A 22,141-nucleotide genomic window follows, 5' to 3' on the forward strand; every position below is an offset into this window, starting at 1 on the left:
TTTTCATAGCGCCCTCATGATGTGAATGGCTGTGTATCTATTGCCCCCCCTGTCTTTATTAATTACGGACTGCTTGCTAGACTGAGCCTCCATCCACGCGTTAGGGAGTCCGGGCATTGCTCATCTGGCATGCATTCAATTTTACAATGGAATTGCTAGACGTTTCCACTTTCTTCTCTTCCCTGTTCAGGCTAAGTTTAAACACAAGGGTATTCAGGCCGACACCCAATCACCCACGGCTTCATCGACCATCTGGCGATACTTCTGCTGCTTAAAGCATTGCTCCAGGAATACCTGGTACTTGGCCTGCAAAAGAGCCTTCTCTTTAGTGTCCACCGTGGGCATCACCTTCCTGCCAGGTTTGCTCATACGGTCCATGATAACCCACAGACTTTCCGTCTTTCCCTCTTTATCAGTACTAGCAGCCTTTGCACCCAGCATTGCAGCACCGTGACACACAGCGGCGTGAATGTATCGCGGAATGACGACTGGCATATCACAAGCCGACGCAATGAGGCTGACCAAGATATCATTCTGGCATTGCGAGCCCGACATAAAGATTGAAGTAATTCCGTGCCCAGCTTGGTTCATTGTATCCACGATCTGCTTGGTTTGCAGGGCAATGAACTCCAAGGTGGCATAATAGTAAATTGCAAGACCGTCGACGGTCTTGTCGCTTGTCAATCCAAAAATGGATCCGGTCATATTAGGATCGGCGATAGGAGACCGGTTACCCCAAAGATCGCCATAGAAGAAGAAATGACGACCCAGGTACGATATAGACGGAGCCTTTTGGTCCTGCCTCATTTCCTTGAGGTGTTCGTTCAAGTAGTCATAAATGTTGGTATGGTAAGACTCGGCGATCGAGGTAGCTTGGTTGAATGCCGGGTGTGTTTCAATGACGTGCTTCAGCAATTCCCCCGTGGCAGATTGACCACCCTCGGCCATCCAGTATCCTGGAAGAATCGTATCCCTGTAAGGGCCCCAGACACCATCAACAAAGACTGGGTCTGGAGACATAGCCAGATGACAAGTTGAGGTCCCAGCCACGGCTGCAAGACGAGAGAAAGCCTGCGCTGGATCATTCTTGGCTACCTCATCATTAAGCTGATCAGGATCCAGATTGACTTTGGCACCAACGGTACCAATCCAGCCAGCATATGCGTCGATTACGCCACTGCCAATGGCAATTCCGGCGGGCAAGCCTAGCTCTGCGGCGGCCTTTTCACATAGATGGCCGACGAGTTCACCGGCACTCAAATAATCACCATTCTGGATCGAATAATATTAGCCAACTAGTCCATGTCACAACTCAGGAAGGCTCACCACCCCGTCAACCCCGCCCATGCGCTTAAAGTTGTCTGTGGTTAGATCCCCCAGACCAATCTCGTTCAGAAAATCTTCCTGCCATCCTTTCACACTGCCATCAACTCCGACAGGTACATAGCCTTGCTTGCAGACCACGCTGCAGAAGCTGCGCTTCTCATTACCGGTCGCTATGTGGGTAAGTGCATCCGCAAGGTCGAAGAATTCACACTTGCCAAACAGCTCCTTGGGCATATGGTTCTTCAGCCAGAGAACCTTAGGAATCTCCATCTCAACTGACATCTTGCCCCCAACATAACGAAGCAAATTATGATTTGTAGCATTGATTTTAGCAGCCTCATCCACAGGACGGTGATCCAGCCACAGGACCACATTACGATCCGAGTCGAAGTTCGGCCCTGTCACAGAGATGGGTTCCCCAGTCTCACTGTTAAACACGGAGAGGGAACAGGTGGCATCAAACCCAATACCCCGCACTGTCTCCGGTCCGACATTATGCTGGCTAATAGCCCGTTGCACCGCTGTGCAGATACAGCGCCAGATGTCGGTGGTAGATTGTTCCTGCCCACACGCACCTGTCAGTAGATGACCGAGAGATGGTTGATATTGAGTATTTGTGGCGAGGGCCATACATAGTAGCCGTGCTCTGGCTGCCAGAGTCCAATATTCTCCGAGGCTAAGCCCACGATGTCGCCCTTGGCATCGATGATACATGCACGGGCACTCCCTGTTCCAACATCGATACCGATGTAATGGTCTTGGTGCACTGCTATGTTCTCTCGAGGGTCCAAAGAGGTCTGTCGGGAGGTCTGCCGAGAGGGAAGGCGATAAGGCAGCGCCATAATGCCGTAGAATTGTGCTTTAGATCAAAGTCGTGATGTGCGGGGGAGGGGAAAGCTTCACTGGAGTCTAAGGAACGCGATGAGTTTGCCAATAGATCTATAACAGAAAAGAGAGTCTCACCAGATTTACAACGGAACTAATCTTGGGTAGATGAAGGTAGAAGGTACAAGTATGAAAGGTAAATTATTGTACATAATAATAGTATCAATGCTGTGGGGTAATGTACCTGATCTCCGGATGTACTTATCATGGCCCGACCGCCCTGATATAGCAGAGTAGCTTCACTCTCCACCACATCACTTTTTCCCCTTTCCCCTACTCTCCACCCCAACCACAAAATGTACCTATCCCTCTTAGGAGCGATCTCGCTCCTGATCGCCTCCGTCATCGCCGAATCATCAGATATTTTCTACTGGCCTGTCGGATCTCCGCAACCTTCCCTCCTGGCACGCGTCGCTTACGATCCGGCCTCGCTGAAGTCTGAGCTACTGTCATACCACCCTCCGACCAGTTCCTCCACCGACGACCTCGTCCGAATTGGTCTATACACTGCGACTCCCTCCAATCCTAAGCAATGGTCTGGTAGCCTAGTCTCCTTGTCCGCATTGACTGGAGATGGTCAGCCCACGATTCGTCTTCACCTTGGACCTGCTCACGAGCTCTACCATGTTTCTCTTGCCTCGATGTCTGGGAAAACCTCTGGTCCTCAGGTGCAGCTTGTCTCCAACGAGCCAGGCACGCAACCGCATCTGAACCGTCCGGTTGTGGTGAGCCCCGATGGGTCAAACCCCGAGGATGTACCGGAGAAAACCTTTTTCCAAAAGTAAGTCATGGATTGCTCCTATTTCGATAGTGTCAGGGCTAATATGGTCACAGGTACTGGTGGGTACTCTTGATTGTCACCTTTTTGACTATGTCCGGCGGCGGTGGCGGAGAAGGACAATAGAGCATGATTATAGATCAAAGAAATATCATATTGTTGTTTGCAAGTCATTCTGAATTCTCGTTTCCCTATTTTTTGGTCATGGTCTCATGGTCAGGTGCCCTTCAGACAGGAAATAAACTGACAACGCTTCAAATAACTATGCTTTGGATATAAAACTCATAAAAACAAAAAGCACGCAACAGCAACTCAGGTCCGCAGGTACGAAGTTAGCTAGGGGAGGGTGACTTTTTCCTTGAGAATATGTGCCCCATCGCAATCAACAAAATGGATTCCACACCCGTCGGGCATGAGATGCAGGAGTATGAGCCCTCGGTCGGTAATAGCAACCAGCTCATTTTCCCTCTCGGTAAACTTTAACTGAGAACACACGGCATCCAGATGGATCACAGCGGGCCGGAGTTCTGGATATCCTCTTCCCGTTTGCAATGACTCATGATAGAAGGTTTCGTCGTTTGCGAGCACCGCATTCGTATCGATGGCCCAGACGGTCACAGTCTTCCAGCTAGCCATTGCGATCCTGCTTACCCTGGGCGAAATTGCAAACAAAGATCCCTGTGAAGTGATAGTCTCTTTGAAACCACCTAACTGGGCCATGATCTTCCAGTTATCAAACCGCCTTCCTCGGCCAAGGTTCTCTGCATGATCACAGCGATGAGCCAAGGGGAAGGCCTGGGATTGCAATATGCAAGCTACGGTCCAGTGGTCTTTGCGATGGGTCGCAATACCGATCGAGAGATATCGCCACTCACATCGAGGCGGAGCAGATCCTTGGACGTCGTCGTGGTGGGAAAAAAACGGGATTCCAATTGAGAAATTGAGGCCGAGTAACCGACTATATTCAACATCGCAACTGTTAGGATAAACTGTCGGATAACGCCGGCCCGGAGAGACGATATGAATCCTCTGGAAAGAACCATATAGGGCTTGAGCTCGGTAGTAGTGTAGTAATTGTTGACCTTGGTCATTGAACTCCAATTTCACTGTCGGCTCGATATCTTCCTGGCCTTCGTTGGGGTTTTCTGAGAGAATATAAGTCGAGTATTTGCAGTCTGCTGTGCGTTAGCGTCCACGACATTCATAGCTATGTGGCGTAAAGGAGTGAAACGAACTGATGACTGGCATGGTTTTTGCATGGGTCTGTGATACAACCTGGTCATTTCCTTCATCCTCATCTTCTTGCAAGTCATCGTCCGATGCCAACATCTCGCATCCAAAATCCAGCATGGTGTAAAGAACCACTTGATGATCGTAAGCATGTTGCACATGTTGCCAGGAAATCACAAATTGCTCATCATGCACCGCAAAGCTCAGAGGTTCACAGCTCCCATGGTAAGGAAATCCATATAGGTAAATTGCGTTGGGCTCAGAATTCAAATCATAGCAAGCCAAGAAAAAGGTTCCGCGGGGGTAAGACTGCAGTGCCTGTTTCACGAAAGGGCGGTTACTATCAGGCCCTTGGTCAATAAAAGGCTTAACACGATGTAGCACATATATTCTTCCATTATGACACGAAGTATGGAGAATCTGGACATCTCCATTTTCCTTTGCGTTGTCAGGAGCCTCGAGGCGTCTTTTAAGGCTGAACACCCCGTCCCGAAGGTCCAAGAGATAAACTGTAGAGTCATTTTTGAAGACCAACAGAACTTGCTTGTGGGAGCATTCATCTCCAACATCTGCAAAAGTAGAAGCACGGCTGTCGATCACTTTGCCTTCAAAGTTGAAGCATTTTCGTTCAAACTGAAATTCAACTCCAAACAGCGCCTCGTGAGACATCCCTAAAAGCGCATGGAAACGTTGTCTGGCCGAATCGACCCCTTGGAAAAGGTGCCCAGGGGTTTGATAGAGCTGCTCGAGAACCACATCGCGGCTGCTAGTGGCAATCTCTAGCAGAGTACGGCAGGAAAAGGCTGCCTGTAAGAAAGACGTGCTATCACACCTTTCCAAAATGAGCAGGATTAGCTCAGGGGGAAGTGAGAGCAGCATATTATTTTGCAGGGGGATTCAGTCAGGATTGAATGAAGGAGAATGCGGGACTGAGTTTATAAGCTTATGGTGAGTTAGATTTTATATCGGCGAGTCGGAAAGAGATGATTTAGGCGCCGGCGCCTGTTGCCTTAGGATTTGGGTTCCACTAGCCGAAGATCGCAGGTTTAGTGGCAATTGTGGATATTGTCTTCATTTTGGCATAAGCAATAAAGGAAACTTGATAGATCAAGTCAAAATATGGTGAAATGATGACGAAAGTAGATCGGGTATTGTCAGGTCCAACTTGATTGTTGTTTCCAATTTAGTGTCGGGGTCGGGATCGGCCCGTTCAACCACATGCGCTTTGTTCATATATATAGCAAGACAACATTTGAACACAACGCACGACCATGTGGATATAGAAAGAGCAATTTTCTCAACAGAGGTAAAAGTAATATATTGAAGCTTTCGTGTATCTATGCAAATTTTATGGAAACATGATAAAAATATGGGTATTCAACACCCTGACACATGCACATGTGGAGGAATGAGGAAAGATGACAACATTTGAAGATATTCGTGTATTCATCACTGAGAGAAGGGATAGTACCCAAGACTTCTATCAATAACTCCCAGGTCCATCATTAAACACCTCAGTAATGCAAATTCCGAAAAGAATATGGGTATCTTCAATCGTTCAAGTGTTCAAACATCAAGAAGACTCGTCCATTCGAGAGACAAGCCATTCAAGCACGCTTTCATAACAGAGCACATACTGGCTGAGATTCTGCACCATGCTCGGCCGCTGAGTCCGGAAGTCTTCCACCGTCTTTCGGACCAGGTCGAGATGGGAGTCCTGCATCCAGCCCGGCGCTCCCGGCGCCTCAGAGGATTGCGCCCCCGGTGCCCGTTGTCGTTTCAGCATGTCCAGCACACTATCAACCGTGCAAAAAGTCCCAGTGCGACCACAGCCTGCACTGCAGTGTACTAGAATGGGCCGCTGGCCACTTGGCTCGGCTTCTTGGCTGCTAAATCCGGTGCGGCTAGTGGAGCGGACAGCTTTGTTGCATTGCTCAATCAGGTTGAGCAAATGAGTAGGTTGTGAAGTGGTTCCAAAGTCAGGCCAGTAGGGGTACTGGAGCTGGGTAATGTCCCGAAGTGGCTGGAACGGCAATTCCGTATGGTAAAGGCTAAAATTCCGCACAACGATGACCGGGTTTTCATTGGTTCCATCGGGAGACTGGCTGGAGGTGGCTGATCGGCCCAGGGACTCAATAGGGATGGACTTTTCAGAATAAGCCTTAACTTTAAAAGGTCCGTAATTCCCCGTCTTCCAGAATGGGTGACATTTCACCTGCCCGCGCTCCATCTCAGCGGTCAGTGAGACGAGGACCCTGACGTCTTGCTCCCAGACCACTCGCCAAAAGTCCTGTTGATATTGTCAGCACGGTGAAAAGCTAGCGACATACGAGGGAAAGAGGGGTACCAACGTTATATGTATCCGGGACCGGTGCTTGCGTGGCGATGTATCGGCGATTGCTGAACTCGGCCTGGAGATGATTTGCATTCACATAGTCACAGTCTCCTAGGGGTAGTCCCTCAAGGCGTACTCGAGAATGTTCAAAGGGGTAGATATCATTGTAGCGGTTCTTGGTACCCTTTTCAATACCTGCAACGCGGTACTTCTTAGAGGCCCCCCCAGCTGAAGCTGAAGGACCTTCATATGTCAACGCCTGCTTCATGCGTTGCAACTCTGTTTTCTCCAAGCCCAGAAAGTTTTCTGAGGCCAGGCGACCTTGATCTTTTGGGTCTGACACGCTTTGGAGCCAGGAAGGAAGTCCCTGCCTGCTAGATTCTGTCAGAGCACCAGGTAATTTCAAAGGAATTTGCCCGACTCCACCCATCAGATCCATATTTTGTCGGATATTACCAAAAAATGGATTGACCGCCGATGATGACTCGGGAAGGGCGCATCCTCCGGCGACAGGGGCCACAGTTGGAAGATCAATACTCATGGGAGATCTTTTCTTAGCTGACGGGCCTGCCGTCTGCATTTGCGGCCGCTGCAGCAATTCTGGAAATTTGCTGGAAAAGCCCTTGAAGCCATCTTGCAATATTAACCCTTCTCCATCCCACCCCTCCGCCTGGAACTTCTTGATGACATTCAATAACGCTGCCACATCTTTCGCTTCGGAAGTAGCAGAATCGTAGACAATAATAGAAGTGCATTCTCTCCAATGAGAAAAACGCCGTTTGTCATGATCGCTAGTAAATGTACCTTCCAGTTTTTGGGTATCAAATGATCGGCGTTTGAGCAAGGTGGTTGGAATGCAAAGATTCAAAGATCCTCGAATATTGGATTTGGAATAATGAGCGAAAGGTCGAACATCCAACAGAAGCAGACTCCGTGAGGAGGATTTGACAAGTTCAGCACAGCGTTCAGCTGTGATCCATTGAGAAGCCTCAGGCACCGAGACTGGGTTCAGAGGGTTAGTGACTTTTGATTCTTACTCCCGACTGCTTGAATAAGACTTGCAGACTTTGCGATCACTTACCAAGCGAAGGTTTTCTAAATTCCGGAGTATTTCCGCCTGGGAATCCCTGGGACCAGCTCAATGACCTTTCCCCTCTCTCCCACGATTGATCACTGCTGGAGGGATAGCCTTGAAGGGCCGATTCCCGCCGGCCTTTATCCGTAGCTGATTCCGACCTTAGCAGGTTGACCAATCCCTCAGATACCGACTCTTGGGAATACAGTTGGAGTTTGCTCGGACTGGGAAGAGACGCCTGGGTGTGAGTAAATGAGCCTGGAGCCCAGTTTTTCTGCACATGTGGCCCGGAATTTGATGTTGGTGGGTTGCTCGAGGAGTGTTCAATGATGCCGAAGTAGTTTGGACTGTGCATTTCCGAGATAGGACCAATCGAGCGTCCGCCAGTTGGTGACGGTGACAAAGTGGGATGAAAAGACTGGGAATTTCGATTATCCCGGGAACCTCCCTGCATTGGCTGTACTGGCTGCACTGGCTGCACCCACGGTGAAGATGGTGATTGGCCTGGACCCGTCATGGTAGCTGGATTTGCTCCCAGAGCTTGGGACCCGGTAAATTTATCAGAACAACAAAGCAGTTACAGCATCAGCCCAAAGTTCGTTTGCAATTGAGAATTCGACTTCGAATTTTTATGATCGAGGTAGATGGAGAATCGCAGGGTATCTCGCTGACTCAGAGGAACTGGTGATGACGATGGTGGGGAAGTTGTGGTTTTTTTGCCCCCCTTTCTTTCTTTCTTCTTCTTCTCTCGCTCTTATCTCACAAACAATTCTATCACGAATATGTTTGTGGGGAGAAGAGTAGTGGTAAGGAAGACACAGTAAAAGTCGTCAAAAAAAACTGACGTAAGACAAGTCGGATGGCGTTCGAGGGGCTGAGGCGCAGAGGGTCCAGCCAGAATGGATATAAGTAAGGCCAATGGAAGCGAGGAAAAGAACCTGATATTAGATAGAAATGCGAAAAGACATGATTAGTCAAGGGTTGTGAGAGGTTCATGTACTAATTAAGTTCAATTCAGGAGGAAAAGAGAAGAGGGTGGAGGTCTTTCGGGCTTCCAGAATCCTTGAAGGTATGACGTTATGTGTGGGGATCACGGGTTCCGGTCAAACCCTCGGTTCAGTTTGTTTCTTGTATATCAACATAGGATTATGTATGAAATTTATGATACAGATGACATGGATGTCATGCATAATGTTTACAATATTCAACTAATTGGAGAAAAAACTCAGTCTTAATCAGACCTTGGATGTGGTTAACCCACAAGATATGACTGACCATTTGACTATGGTATACGGAGTACTCCGTACAGGTCTCCCCATAAGCCTGACGTCAATAAGTTCCTCTCACTAAACAAAAATAATCCCCGACAAGGAACTCGATGTTGGAGTACATTTTCTCCGTGTTCCATATAACACATTATTATTGTACAATTTCTATTTTTCCAGAGAGATACTGAGAGGGGCCCAAAATTCATCGTCATATCGATGTCGATCCTGCATGACCCCGTCCGAGTTGGGATTAGGGTCTGGCTTCCTCGGTGAATATGTGCCTGGATCCCAAATCAATCGATTAAGGGTCCCCACTCTCGCCACGGTGGCGTATAGAGATGACACGCGACGGGGGACCCGGTACTGAACCATATCAAATGAAGCAACCCGACCACAGACGCAGAAAGTACAGGCGCGGGTCATGTCGGGTCGCCAAAGAACATATTGTATTCTGAATGGTCCGCTTTGGAGTGAGGGCAAAGGATCTGAATGGACTCAGACTATGCCCAGTGTTGGCAAAATGATGATCAGGTTGGAATGGTTCATGTTTCCGAAAGTATATCCGCGCCAGCTATCCGCGCCAGCGGTGGGAAAGCCCCATGGGATAAAGCTTTGGTAGAAACAAAGTGTAATCCCTTCCAGTGCACTTCAGGCTGTTCGTAAGAATCAGAGTCTCCCGTCTGGTTCACCTTCGAATCTCTTCACCCGTTTTTGTTCCCAATCGTCGAGGTCCTTGGCCATAAGTCTCTGGAAGGGTTGAAAACACTTGATAAGCATTCTGTTCAAGATCGTTCCCTGGCGTCTTCGACTTACATAGTATTCCTCTCGTTCATCTCCGAGAATTCTCCGGCGAGGATTGCGCTTGATACCTTCTTCGCCATCAGGACCCTTGAGTCCGAGTTTGAAGGCTTCTTCCTGGCTCATTTGTTGAACTTTGCGGTCATATCGCTCATAGCGCAAGGCGGCAGCAGGAGTGAGGGCAAAAGAGGCAGCTACAATGACGCTGATGAAAGGAAGTCCGAATAGAAGAAAAGGGTTCTTAGATAGTCGGGCGCGATACATTGCGCCAAGCCTCTCACCGAGCGTAGACGAAGCATTTGTCGCTCGGCGGAAGGTTTTGGACTGAAATGTAGGCATCGTTGGAATGTCAACGTGAGGTTCCGTTAGGCGATGGTTTATTGGGTTCAATGTTCATGGGTCAATCCGAGGTCGGGGAATTGATTGTCCGACAACGGGATAACTTTTGTTTAGGCGCAATAACAGCATCAAGCTCATCTCCAATACCTTCCCGTTGCTTAGCCCTTAGGATCTGGTTGTGAATTACTGTTCCTATAGCGCTATTTTCGGACTGTTTATGCCATTGTATGGAGTAGAGTCTTGAATAACTTTCAGACCTCTTTAAGCCTCAGGCGCGACCTGACCACACAGCTGAAGCTTCGATTTCCTCGCTGCACTTCACAACCTCTTACGATTGATCCAGGCATTGCAACTCAAGCGTCTTCAATCCCGGCTTAATTGGTATCGAAGGACCCATATTGTTCGGCATGGGCTCTTTGTTCGGAGGCGGTGGTCTTGGGGCCACAACAGCTCCCCAGACTTCTAGCCTTTTTGGATCTACCAATAAAACAACCAATACAACCGGTCTCTTCGGAAACACGACTGCTGCCACTACTCAACCTGCTCAAACCTCTTCCCTGTTTGGTCAGCCCCAAGCCCAGCAACAGCAGCAACAGCCAGCCCCCGCTCAGTCTTCTATCCTAGGACAGACTCAGCAGCCGGCCAAGAATCCTCAAGAGCAAGAGCAAATGTCGACCCAGGCGACCAAGCCAGCGTTCTTCAACAGCCTTTTGGAGCGCGGGAGAAAGCGACCGCTCTCGACAAATCAAAATGGAAACTTTGAGGACGTGCCCAGTCTCCAACTAGGCCTGGATGATATTCGCAGAAAGGCGCGAGAGCTAGGTACAGCGGGTGGTAAAGACCCCCAGCAGAATGGTACAACAACAAAGGCGTGAGTCGTGCATTACTCGTGATATTTCACCCACCCTAACTTGACAAATCCTTGATAGCCATTACCTTCTTGCGTCCTCTGGTATTACGCCCGGACGGACACTTCGAGACCTTCGCTCTCTAGACCCTCAGGCCACCCTGGCTGCGACGAGAGAACCCGACACCTTCGACCCAGACAACCAGAGATACCTGAGAAACGTTCAACAGCGTGGTCGGCAGGTCATGATTGCTGAGAGTTTATCGCGGGCTCAAAGAGATTTTGACGCCTTCTTGGAAGAGAAGGTCGACATGGACTGGGAGGAGCAACGGCAGAACATCTTCCATCATTTTGGCCTTGCGCAAAAAGACAGCTCCCACGGCGCAACCCTGAAATCCACAATGCGGGGTGGTGCCTTTGGTCGGTCAGCAAGGCAATCTAAGCAAGCTGGCCCCGCTGCATCCCGTCGAAGTGTATTTGGACGTTCTGGCCTTGACAAGTCTGTCATTGGAACTCCGGGTGCCGGCTTGACAAGTCGGCAGCTGTTCGAAGACCCAACAGAGCGCAGTGAAGGACCTTCTGCGCCATCTCCCGATCTTCGGTTCCTGCGAGAAAAGATGGGAAATTATGCCGAGAAAGTTCAGCAGTTGAATGTCGTTCGCCTCCAAGGGCGAACTTACCCAGTGCTTCACCAATTTTCTGAAGCTGAAATGCAAACCGGTGGTGACGTAAGTACTTGCGCTTTGAATTCTACGTTTTGCAGAGCTGACATACTCCCTAGGCTCCACGCCAACTATTTGATGCCTATCAAGCTTTGATAAGGATTGTCCACGAGAACCCCAGCATCACCGGCCCGTCGAATCAGGACGCAGTGAAAGAACGCCAGTACTCTGGAGACTACCTGGAGGAATCAAACAAGTCCCGCAAAGCCATAAATCTCAAGAAGCAAATCCTGGAAGGATCTAGGGGATTTCTGGAGACAACGTTCTACAATGAGGTGGAAAATCTCATAATCAAAAACCCGCGTGAAGCTCAGCTGGGTGGTATCCCGACTGTGATCAACAAGATTCGAGCGTACATTCGCATTCGCGCTGCCAGGAAAGATCTCGCACCGGATGGAACCGAATTGCAGATGAATGACCAAGATTACTGCTGGATTCTGATATTTTATCTTTTACGATGCGGTTTCGTCACAGAGGCGGCTGAGTATGTCAGCCAGGACCCTGGTTTCCGGTCTTTGGACCATAAGTTCGTGACTTATATGACCACTTATGCTCAAGATCCGCGTCTCCCCCGGGATCTACAGCAGAAAATAAATGGAGAATACCAACAGCGTTCGCGAAATGCCCCTGATAACACTGTCGATCCTTATCGGATGGCATGCTATAAGATCATCGGTCGTTGTGATCTTTCCCGGCGTCGCCTGGATGGCGTGAACCAGACCGTCGAGGACTGGATGTGGCTGCAATTCAGCCTCGCCAGGGAAGATGATCGAGCTGATGAAGCGGCAGGCGATGTCTTTGGACTGGAGGACATTCAGACCGACATCACGGAGATCGGTCAACGAGTGTTTACCAAGGGTCAGGATGGCCCAGGTGGCTATGGAACGTTCTTCCTTCTCCAAATTTTGGGAGGCATGTTCGAGCAGGCCGTGGCCTACCTGGGCACTTATGCTCCCGTTACCGCGGTGCACTTTGCTATTGCACTTGCCTACTACGGCCTGCTCCGTGTCTCTGATTTCTACACATCTGGGGAAGAAATTCGTAAGCAATTCCCCCCTCAATTCACAATGTCAAACCATTAGTGTCGTTGATTTTGCTGACCTTTTATTTTCTCGTAGTGTCTTTCACAGTCAAACAGTACCCGCAGATCAACTTTGGATATCTTATCACTCAATACACCCGTGAATTCCGTACTGGGTACGTTGAGGCTGCCATTGACTACTTTACGTTGATCTGCCTCAATGCAGACCTCCCCGGCTCTCTTGGCAAATCTCAAGCAGCCGTCTGCCACGAGGCCTTGCGCGAATTTATTCTTGAGACTCGGGACTTTGCCAAGTTGCTGGGTGATATCCGAGCCGACGGAACAAGAATCAAGGGTATCATTGAGCAGCGTCTTGACCTCATTAACCTGACGGATCAGGAGGATTTCTTGAAGAACATCACGGTGCAGGCGGCAGGCGTGGCAGATGACAAGGGTCTGATCACCGATGCGGTTCTCCTGTACCACTTGGCGGAGAACTATGACCGTGTGATTGATATAATCAACCGCGCTTTGTCGGAATCAATTGCCGTTGAGTTGGGCGGTATGATGCCAAAGTTGCAACCTCTTCGTCCACGAGTTGAGCAGGGTCAGGACGGTCAGTCCCTTGACCAGTTGAGTGCTACTGCCCCTGGAAGCAGTCTGAGCCTGACCACTGTTGACGACCCAGTTGTTCTGGGCAAGAACATGATCCTCCTGTACAACTCCAAGCCGATGTATTACGATAAGATTCGTCCGGTCAACCGAGACGCCTGTGGTCTACTTCTCTGTATGATGGAAGCGAAGATCGAAGTAGAAGCTGGCAGGTGGGCTCCAGCACTCGATGTAAGTGAAAACTATCATTTTGTGGGCTACTTTCCCATGCTAACGAACCCATGCAGGCCATTGACAAACTTAACATTCTTCCGTTGCAAGCTCGAGGCTCCATGCAGTTCATCCGGAGTACAGCTCAGTCCTTCTCATCCCTACCGGAGATCATCTCCCGCAATATTGGCCATGTTATTATGTGGTGCATTGCATGCATTGGCCATGAGCGTCACCGGCAAACATCGGGACCTTATGAGACCGATATGCACCAAGGATTTGCGGAACGTCTTCTTGGTATGGCTAAGGATCTTATGGTCTTCTCCGGTATGGTTAAGTACAAATTGCCGCCCAAGGTGTATGAGGCATTGGCTCGGGCGGGAGCCGACATTGGAGCTTTCTGAGAATAGTTTGTTTGAAGCTAGGTAGGCGTACTTACTCAAGTACTATGTCAATAATGTAGCATTTGATTAAGCACGGAACTCTGAAACAATATGTGTGCAGGTGCCTGACCTCGGGTTCGCCCGAGCGTAGCTTTGCGTATTCATTCTCGATGTAACATTGTATAGCTGCCTCGTTGAATTATCTAATACACATAATGCCAGCCCCGGAAACCATTGAAGGCCACCTTGGAACCGTTAAAAGTGATCTGGGAAACATTGATCATTTTGTCCTATAAAGACTGTATATTCGGTTGTTTGTTGACGATGGTCTAGCTAAAGTTTTCCTCTAAGAACGCCAAGCCCGGGAGAATTCCTATGCAACTTATCATATATGCACCATTCGGCAAAACCCCAGTCCCACTTTGTTGATGGAGCCACTCCGATCGCCCATATGCTCCATCGTCATTGTCACCTGGGATTTCTCTGATTTACCCCTTACTTGCGAACCATCGTCACCGGTCCCAACCTAAGATGGACCATGCCTCCCACGCGTCAGAGTCGGGCTCACAGGCGGTGACATCTGGGAGCGGTTCGGCATCGCTCCATAATGAAGAAACGCGAACGCGAAATGAACCAGAAAATACAGATGAAAAGCCTGCCCCCGCACCCAATCCACGAGAAGATGGAATGGACAAAAGCCTCCTAGAAGACCCTCCACGATCCGAAGACACCTCAACCCCCGTGGACCTGACCGGCGCGTTGGAAAAACAAGCTCAGCGGGGCGAGGCAAATGATCTACCCCGACATCCTAATGCGACCAATAATACCAACGGTACCGAGCTAAGGCCCCAAGGTAGACAACCTGCCGATAGCCTATTCGATAACCCGCCGAATCTACAGAGAATCCGCAGGCTTCTGTTCGAGTGCAATGACCCGATTGAGATCACGCAGGAGGAATTTGAGACCTATTGGCCATTTATTGATAACGTCTGGGTCAAACAGAGATCCAATGCGAGCAAAGAAGGACTCTGCACTTCAGACTATTACATGTGTCGACTACGACGCCCTACGCACCGCCCATCGGGGCCCCGGCCACCATTACCAGAGGGCAAGCGTTCCCGCAAGAAACCCTCGCGAGAAGGAGGCACGTGCAACTTTCAAATCAAAGTTGTTCGGTTTGAAGGCGCATATTCGGCTGTCACCATTTCGAGAACCCCGGGAAGCGACGCTACTCACACCCACGATCTCGATCATAGCGACCGCGTGAAACGTAACTCTGGAGTTATGGAATTTGTACGGAGAGAGTCGGTGAAAGGATATCTGCCCTCTTCGATATATGCTAAGTTCCGGGAAGAGCCTGAGAAGCTTCATGAAGCAGGAGGCCGCTCTCTCACGGTGACTGACGTACGCAATGTCGCGGCCAAATGGCGCATACAAAACCCAGAAGTCCCGCTTGTTCCACACGAAGGATACGAGTACCAGAAAGGACAGGGTATTGTCAAGTCTGTGACACCCAATGGTGTCAATGAAATATCACAACCACAATCGCAACCACATCCCTATGCCCAACCCCAATCTGCGCTTCCACCGGGACCGCCTCAATTACCACCAGATACCCTGGCATTTCCCCAATTCTCTCTGGACTTCCTCGAGCCATATCTACCCACCCACAACTCTGAAAAGAGTGAATTCCCCCATGTCACCTTGTCCTATGCGTCCTCGATGGACTCGAAGATCTCTCTTCGAGCCGGCATGCAGACGGTCCTATCCGGACCCGAGGCTAAGGTGATGACTCACTACCTTCGATCGCGTCACGACGCAATACTCATCGGTGTTGGTACTGTGCTAGCAGACAATCCAGGTTTGAACTGTCGCCTTGAAGGCGCTGGAGGGTTCGGAGGCCTTGGAAGAATGTGGCAACCCCGTCCCATAGTCCTTGATCCTAGAGGACGATGGCCGATTCAACCGGAGGACCGTATGCTACGCACTGCCCTCGAAGGCAAAGGTAGGGCCCCATGGGTGGTAGTCTCTCCAGGAGCTCCAATCAACTCTGAACGACTCTTGATGCTCAAGGGCTATGGCGGCGACTTTCTGCGAATCATGGAGTATAATCGCGACTGGCGCTTAAGATGGGAAGCTATTCTTCGGGCCCTCGCCTCTGAAGGGATTAAGAGCGTTATGATTGAAGGAGGTGGGACAGTTCTGAACGAGCTATTGAATCCCGAGTATACCAACTTTATTGATTCAATTATCGTGACAGTAGCCCCTACCTATCTTGGACATGGAGGTGTTGGAGTTAGTCCTGAATCTAAGCTGGATCCTGAAGGTAATCCTAACGCTGCTTTGAATCCACGCGATGTCAAATGGACACCATTAGGGCAAAATGTTATCATGTGTGGTAAAATCCGCCCTCAGAACATGAGAGCCGGTGCTCCCCCTTGAGTTATGTCGAGATCTTTCTTATTAATATTCTTTATTCTTTTTTTAGACACATTGATATTTACTAGGATATAATTTAATAAAAAAAGAAATCAAATTATTCCCAATAAGTCTGGAACAATTATAAAAGTTGAAAGTAGTAGACTTGGGGGGCTGGAAACCACTGAGAATGCCGTGTTATTTACGTCCGTGCCTTGGCACCTTCATTCACTTTTTTTCCCTACACCTCCGGCGCGTCTTTTTTTCCCTCCACATTTTCTTCCCTCTCCCCACCCCTCTCAAATCTTTTTCTTTCCCCTTTTCATCAATTCCACATTCCAAAACAAAATGCCTCCCAAAAAGGCTACCGTTGTCCCCAAAAAACCCGCGGCGAGGGCCGCGAAGACCGCAGCCGCAGCTAAGGCCGATACTAAGACCGTCGCAAAGACCGCCGCGCCCAAAGCCGCCGCGCCCAAGACCAAGACCAAGACTATAAGCAAGTCCACCAGCAAGACCACGTCCGAGCCTACCAGTCGTGCTCGGGGATCCACAAAGAAAATGAGCTCTGAAACCACCTCCAAGACTTCCGTGAAAAAGACTGAGCCTGCTCGCAAAACAAAGGCGACAGCTACTACCACCACCACCGCGTCAAAGAAGCGCAAGGCTGATGAAGATGAGGAGAAGCCTCGCGAGCCCAAAAAAGCTCGTGTCATTGCGCAGCCGCGCGTATCCAAGCCTAAGACTGTCAAGGCGGCCAAAGTCGTCAAGCCTAAGGTTGTCATCAATGAAGCTCCCAAGACTAAGCTAAATGTTTTTGTTTGCGGTGAGGGAAGCTCCGGTGAGCTTGGTTTAGGCGCTGCCAAGAACGTCATTGACGTGAAGCGACCTCGTCTGAACCAGCTCCTGGCCGCCGACAAAGTCGGTGTCGTGCAGGTGGCTGTCGGTGGTATGCACTGCGTTGCCTTGACCCACGATAACCAGATCTACACCTGGGGTGTGAATGACCAGGGCTCTCTGGGACGTGAAACCAACTGGGATGGCGGATACAAGAATGTGGACGATGGCAGCGACTCGGATTCCGATGATGAAGATAGTGGCTTGAACCCCAAGGAGTCCACTCCTACCGCTATCCCCGCGAGCGCCTTCGCCGAAGGAACTGTTTTTGTTCAAGTTGCCGCTGCCGACAGTGCCAGTTTTGCTTTGACCGATGATGGCCAAGTTTACGGCTGGGGAACCTTCCGAGTAAGACAAAGATTTACCTTGTAAAGTCTCTTTCTTTGCTAACCACTGCCTCCTTAGAGCAATGATGGAATCCTCGGATTTGATGCAGACAACCGCGTCCAGAACACTCCTGTCCTGCTCCCTGACTTAAAGAAGATTAAGCACCTCGTGTGTGGTGCTAACCATGTCCTTGCATTAAATGAGAAGGGAGGTGTGTACTCCTGGGGCTCTGGCCAGCAGAACCAACTCGGTCGCCGAATTGTCGAGCGTAACAAGCTGCACGGCCTGCAGCCACGTGAATTCGGACTTCCCAAGAAGATTGCGCACATCGGAAGTGGATCCTATCACTCCTTCGCAGTCACCACGGATGACAAAGTCTTCTCATGGGGTTTGAACAGCTTCGGTGCCACAGCCATTCGTGACGGCGCTGGTGATGATGAAGCCGCCATTGTGCACCCTCTTCCTGTGGCCTCGCTCACGGACCGAAAAATCACCCAGATCTGCGGTGGCTCGCACCACTCCGTTGCTCGCACTGCTGATGGCGAGTGCCTGGTTTGGGGTCGTCTGGATGGATTCCAGAGCGGCCTGAAGGTAGACTCTCTCAGTGACGATGCTGTTATCAAGGATGAGCGTGAACGCCCTCGTATTCTCATTGAACCGACTGTTGTACCTGGCATTAAGGCTGAGGTTGTTGCTGCTGCTTCAGACCACTCACTTGCCATTGATACCGATGGCCGTGCTTGGTCGTGGGGTTTCTCTGCCACCTACCAGACCGGGCAGGGTACTCAGGATGACATCGAGGTTGCTACAATCATTGACAACACTGCTGTTCGTGGCAAAAAACTGAACTGGGCCGGTGCTGGTGGACAATTCTCCGTGTTCACCTCGGCTGCCGACCTTTAGTTTGGAGTTTTTCCCCCGTCTTTATGTCCCGGCGTTATCATCGCGACCCATTTACAATTTTTGATGCCATCTTGACGATACTACTATTCTCAAATGTTCCGTGGTTGATACATCCAAATGATTAACTTATTTTCATTCTCAAGTGTATCTCAGTGGTTGATGTATCCACATCATTAGCTCTATCTAATCCCATTTGATTCATACCACATTTATGAAGTCAGCCTTGGGTCCAATTTCTAAGAATTATAAAATTACGAAGATTGAACAAGAAAATTTCCGGTTAATGCAAAGATGACTCAGGATCCATCGCTGTCATGAAAGTATTTATTATCTCTATCTCTACAAGCCCATTTCGTTCATGGCTTCATATTCGGCATCAAAATCATCATCTCCACCCTGCTGCATCCGCATCGCCGGCTGTGGTGCCTCTATGGTCTCATCTTGTTCTCTTAATAGATCCTCTAGGTCATCGTCATCGGGCTCTGGGTGGCTAACGGGTTGCCGAGCTGTTCCCTCGGGGTCTGGCATGAACAAATCGTCTATAGAACCTGATCCACCTGCTGTCTGGGATGTCGATGTATTTGTTGTCTCTGTTGTACCACCATTTTGGCCTGAAGGCCGTGTGGGGAGGTCTCTGGTATCAGGGACGTTTCGCGACTCAGATGTTTCGAAGACTTTCCTTTTTTCCTCCTCGATCCATTCTCGTCGCATAGTCTGGATACGTTTGCTGTGCCCTAGTTTCTCGATCATAGCCAAACCATCTGAAAACTTCGCGCGAGGGAACAGGTCGTCGAGCCATAGTTGATAGATATTCAATAGGCGGCCAGCATCCGAAAACTAGTCAACTCCTCATGTTAGCCGTGTATGCTGCCCACAGAGAGATTTTGACTGACCTCATGACCTTTGCCTTTGAATCGAAGTTTAGTCCTGGCTGTTTGTCGGAGTTTAGGGATCCCTGATTGGGAGAGTAGACTAGGAGAGAATAATCGTCAGATCGACATATGGTCTGGGCAGGATACGGCCACTTACCGTGCCTCGTCTAGCTTTGCAATTGGTTGACGTTTCTTGGTGATTTTGACCTCTTCGTCCAGTCCGAGTCCGAGTGACGAGGGATCTCCTGCTGGCTTTGAGGCATCATTGTTTGACGCGTCATTATTTTCTTTATTGAAGATTTCGTCCAGGCCGACGTCATAGTCAAATAGATCATTAAGATCGGGGGAACCGCCCCGTTCTGATAAGTTATCCATAGTGTGTAAGTTGGAGGGAGATGTGATCTCAAGTTGGATTGAAGGAAGAAATTCTTTGGCCGATACTTTGATCATATCAATCATGCCTCGATAGCAGCTATCCAGTTAACGCGTTCGGGACGCGCCTAGTCAGCAGCCTTATCATTGGTTGTTATTAATGCTGGCCGCTTTCACGCGCTAGTCCCAAAAAGGCTAGTGTAGCTACCTCCTCCAACTTCCGAACTTCAACTCTGCACAACGCCCTTATCCCACCATATCAACTCCACATCATGGCTTCTTCCACCACGGCCATTGTGCCCCCTAAGCGGGCCAATACCGACTACCCGGTATGTTTGCTGCATCGCACATATGTTCATCGCTAATCGCTTTCCGCAGCTCATCGACTCCGACCCGTACGGCCTTCCCCGAACCCTTCCCCCATGTTGAGCCCGACACTTACAATAGCTATAGGCATCTGCGTCGTGTGTTCGGATATGCTCGGCCTTCCGATTATGCCGTGGCTGGTGGTATGGCCACCGTCTCCCCCATTGCCTTCTGGGTCATGGAGCGAGTGAGCCCGTCGCATGTTGGCCGCGGTGGCTTTGCCCCCGTCATGCGCCTCGCGACCGCTGTCGGCTTCCTCGGTGGCCTTCACGTGCTTTACCAGAGATCGTGCAGTATGTGTGCCGACCCATTGTGCTCTTTCCGGGATACTTACATGACTGGCAGGACGCTTCTACGGCTTTACCGAGAACTCTCGGGAGGTGGAGAAGGACATGCGGGAGATGGTTGACAAGGTCAAGAAGGGTGAGCCGCTTTACGGCGTCTCCAAGGTTTCCGATTATATTCAGGGTATTGCCGCCCGTAACTCTCGGTACTCTGAGCTCTTCATCCACATCCTCCCGTGGATCAACATTGTCAACCACGACCAGGTTAGTCCTTCCCGAACTATATATCTATTCTATTGACCATTCATTGACTTATTTGCTCTTTCCTTTGCAGCACGGTGTCGACACTGCCAAGTACTATCAACAAGCGGAGCGTGAATTGGAAGCTGAGCGCACCGCCTAGATTAACTTCCTGGTCTCTTAAATATTCGTCTCCCGAGTTGATCCCTGGACTTGCAAAATTTTTGTACACATATCCATTTTTCGTGTGTTTTTTGAAGGCGCAATTTGCAATTAACAATACAACTTATGTTCTCCTAAGCTGTTCGCCTAAGTATGTCGCAAAATGCGCATTGGATATTGACTGTCTGTGTCCGGACTGAGCTGCTCAACGGGGCAGGGCATGAGCAATCAGATGATCCCTCTTATGAGATCGATGCCAGATCTTCCTCATTCTCAAACTTGGTGTTCAGTTCACGATTCTTCTTTGGTCGAGGGTTTGGTGCTGGCAAACATATTAGTATGTGTTGCTCTGATCTCCAATTTCGGATCTCACCTTTCTCGTTTTCTTGAATGTAAAACCGGCGAAGTAGCATGACGGCTTCCTGGCCGAATAACCCACCATACACTGGATATGTGGGGTCGATAGAGGGGCTGTCAGGTCAGCATGAAAATTGAAGATCAGAATTAAGGAAAAGGTTCACTAACTCTGAATGAATAGACAGAACACCGCCAGTGCCTCCAAATCGGTCATTGGCACAGCCATAGTACACACTGCGAATGCGATACTGTTTGAGGGCAGAGGCACACATAACGCATGGTTCAACCGTCACGTAAAGATCCGTAGATTGAAGAATCGATTTGGGATACTTCTGCAGAACCTCTGAGATAGCAAGAAATTCGGCATGACGAGTTCCCTAAATATAGTCAGCCTGTTGCATGGGCTTCCTGCAATGAAGGAGTACTAACATTCATTGACCGATTTGTGTCATTCATTCCATATCCCACGATCTGATCGTTGTAAACCAGAACACATCCCACAGGGGTCTCTCCGGACTGCAGTGCCTTTTCGCCCTGATATTTCCTTAATTTAGTATCGGGGTTGACGATCAGAAGCTGGCCACTCACCATCAACAAAGCCTGCTTCATGAAATAGGCGTGTCGTGAATCCTCCGCCACAGGCGAGGTGTGAGGAGGTTGCTCAGTAGATAGATCCATTCTTGTGTTATTCTTCTCTTGTAAATGTCTTGAGAGGAACAAGAGGTCAGGTTGTTACATCTCCAAGTGGTGGGTTAGAAAGAGAGAGTGAGGTTAACTATTCAATTGTCTAAGATTTTCCACGGGAACAACCCAGATGTTCAATGTTGTATGTGCAATCGCTGCGCACCTTTATGAATTTAAATTTTTATCCTACTTTTTCATTGGGGAACATCAAGAGAATTGAAAATTATAATAGAAGCTATCTTAATTGTTCTCAACCTTAGTAGCGACTTGTATATCACCGAACTCGAGTAGTTTAAACTCATAGCGGTGGGGAGTTGGTGCCTGAGGTGTCAGTGTCAATTTGAACTCCGCGTGCATTTCATCATTCTGCAATGCGCGTGGTCCTTCCTCAGGCACCAGATATTTGAATACTGGTTTGCTAGCCATGTTGACA

The 22,141-nt window shown here is 49.4% G+C and overlaps 11 protein-coding genes across 11 annotated transcripts; 5 read left to right on the plus strand and 6 right to left on the minus strand.

The window, feature by feature from the left end:
* Nucleotides 1–213: 213 nt before the first annotated feature.
* N7520_001803 (FGGY-family carbohydrate kinase) lies at nt 214–2,168 on the minus strand (the record flags this gene model as incomplete). Its single annotated transcript, XM_057135738.1, has 3 exons — nt 214–1,272; nt 1,327–1,887; nt 1,959–2,168. 3 exons carry the CDS (start codon nt 2,166–2,168, stop codon nt 214–216), a joined length of 1,830 nt encoding a protein of 609 aa, XP_057001674.1.
* Nucleotides 2,169–2,507: 339 nt separating this feature from the next.
* Nucleotides 2,508–3,115, plus strand: N7520_001804 (uncharacterized protein; the record flags this gene model as incomplete). Its single annotated transcript, XM_057135739.1, has 2 exons — nt 2,508–2,992; nt 3,046–3,115. 2 exons carry the CDS (start codon nt 2,508–2,510, stop codon nt 3,113–3,115), a joined length of 555 nt encoding a protein of 184 aa, XP_057001675.1.
* A 210-nt stretch (nt 3,116–3,325) lies between these two features.
* On the minus strand, nt 3,326–5,098 carry N7520_001805 (F-box domain protein; the record flags this gene model as incomplete). The annotated part of the gene is made up of 2 exons (XM_057135740.1): nt 3,326–4,164; nt 4,225–5,098. 2 exons carry the CDS (start codon nt 5,096–5,098, stop codon nt 3,326–3,328), a joined length of 1,713 nt encoding a protein of 570 aa, XP_057001676.1.
* A 694-nt stretch (nt 5,099–5,792) lies between these two features.
* Nucleotides 5,793–10,034, minus strand: N7520_001806 (uncharacterized protein; the record flags this gene model as incomplete). Its single annotated transcript, XM_057135741.1, has 5 exons — nt 5,793–6,509; nt 6,550–7,556; nt 7,636–8,169; nt 9,587–9,644; nt 9,711–10,034. 5 exons carry the CDS (start codon nt 10,032–10,034, stop codon nt 5,793–5,795), a joined length of 2,640 nt encoding a protein of 879 aa, XP_057001677.1.
* Nucleotides 10,035–10,441: 407 nt separating this feature from the next.
* nic96 (linker nucleoporin NIC96) lies at nt 10,442–13,850 on the plus strand (the record flags this gene model as incomplete). The annotated part of the gene is made up of 5 exons (XM_057135742.1): nt 10,442–10,905; nt 10,964–11,609; nt 11,663–12,644; nt 12,722–13,467; nt 13,524–13,850. 5 exons carry the CDS (start codon nt 10,442–10,444, stop codon nt 13,848–13,850), a joined length of 3,165 nt encoding a protein of 1,054 aa, XP_057001678.1.
* Nucleotides 13,851–14,360: 510 nt separating this feature from the next.
* Nucleotides 14,361–16,271, plus strand: N7520_001808 (RibD family protein; the record flags this gene model as incomplete). Its single annotated transcript, XM_057135743.1, has 1 exon — nt 14,361–16,271. The coding sequence occupies one exon, from the start codon at nt 14,361–14,363 to the stop codon at nt 16,269–16,271; it is 1,911 nt and encodes a 636-aa protein (XP_057001679.1).
* A 324-nt stretch (nt 16,272–16,595) lies between these two features.
* On the plus strand, nt 16,596–18,371 carry N7520_001809 (RCC1 domain-containing protein; the record flags this gene model as incomplete). Its single annotated transcript, XM_057135744.1, has 2 exons — nt 16,596–17,489; nt 17,547–18,371. 2 exons carry the CDS (start codon nt 16,596–16,598, stop codon nt 18,369–18,371), a joined length of 1,719 nt encoding a protein of 572 aa, XP_057001680.1.
* A 339-nt stretch (nt 18,372–18,710) lies between these two features.
* On the minus strand, nt 18,711–19,618 carry N7520_001810 (Chromosome segregation in meiosis protein 3; the record flags this gene model as incomplete). Its single annotated transcript, XM_057135745.1, has 3 exons — nt 18,711–19,208; nt 19,265–19,343; nt 19,401–19,618. The coding sequence occupies 3 exons, from the start codon at nt 19,616–19,618 to the stop codon at nt 18,711–18,713; spliced, it is 795 nt and encodes a 264-aa protein (XP_057001681.1).
* A 269-nt stretch (nt 19,619–19,887) lies between these two features.
* N7520_001811 (putative NADH-ubiquinone oxidoreductase 21 kDa subunit) lies at nt 19,888–20,668 on the plus strand (the record flags this gene model as incomplete). Its single annotated transcript, XM_057135746.1, has 5 exons — nt 19,888–19,944; nt 19,994–20,010; nt 20,069–20,274; nt 20,327–20,529; nt 20,600–20,668. 5 exons carry the CDS (start codon nt 19,888–19,890, stop codon nt 20,666–20,668), a joined length of 552 nt encoding a protein of 183 aa, XP_057001682.1.
* Nucleotides 20,669–20,909: 241 nt separating this feature from the next.
* On the minus strand, nt 20,910–21,702 carry N7520_001812 (nucleoside deaminase; the record flags this gene model as incomplete). The annotated part of the gene is made up of 4 exons (XM_057135747.1): nt 20,910–20,989; nt 21,041–21,138; nt 21,193–21,401; nt 21,454–21,702. The coding sequence occupies 4 exons, from the start codon at nt 21,700–21,702 to the stop codon at nt 20,910–20,912; spliced, it is 636 nt and encodes a 211-aa protein (XP_057001683.1).
* Nucleotides 21,703–21,948: 246 nt separating this feature from the next.
* N7520_001813 (uncharacterized protein) lies at nt 21,949–22,134 on the minus strand (the record flags this gene model as incomplete). Its single annotated transcript, XM_057135748.1, has 1 exon — nt 21,949–22,134. One exon carries the CDS (start codon nt 22,132–22,134, stop codon nt 21,949–21,951), a length of 186 nt encoding a protein of 61 aa, XP_057001684.1.
* Between the last annotated feature and the right edge of the window lie 7 nt (nt 22,135–22,141).

Source organism: Penicillium odoratum, assembly GCF_028828045.1.
Source record: "Penicillium odoratum strain IBT 22623 chromosome Unknown utg000001l_segment0_segment0, whole genome shotgun sequence".
NCBI classification, from domain to species: domain Eukaryota; kingdom Fungi; phylum Ascomycota; class Eurotiomycetes; order Eurotiales; family Aspergillaceae; genus Penicillium; species Penicillium odoratum.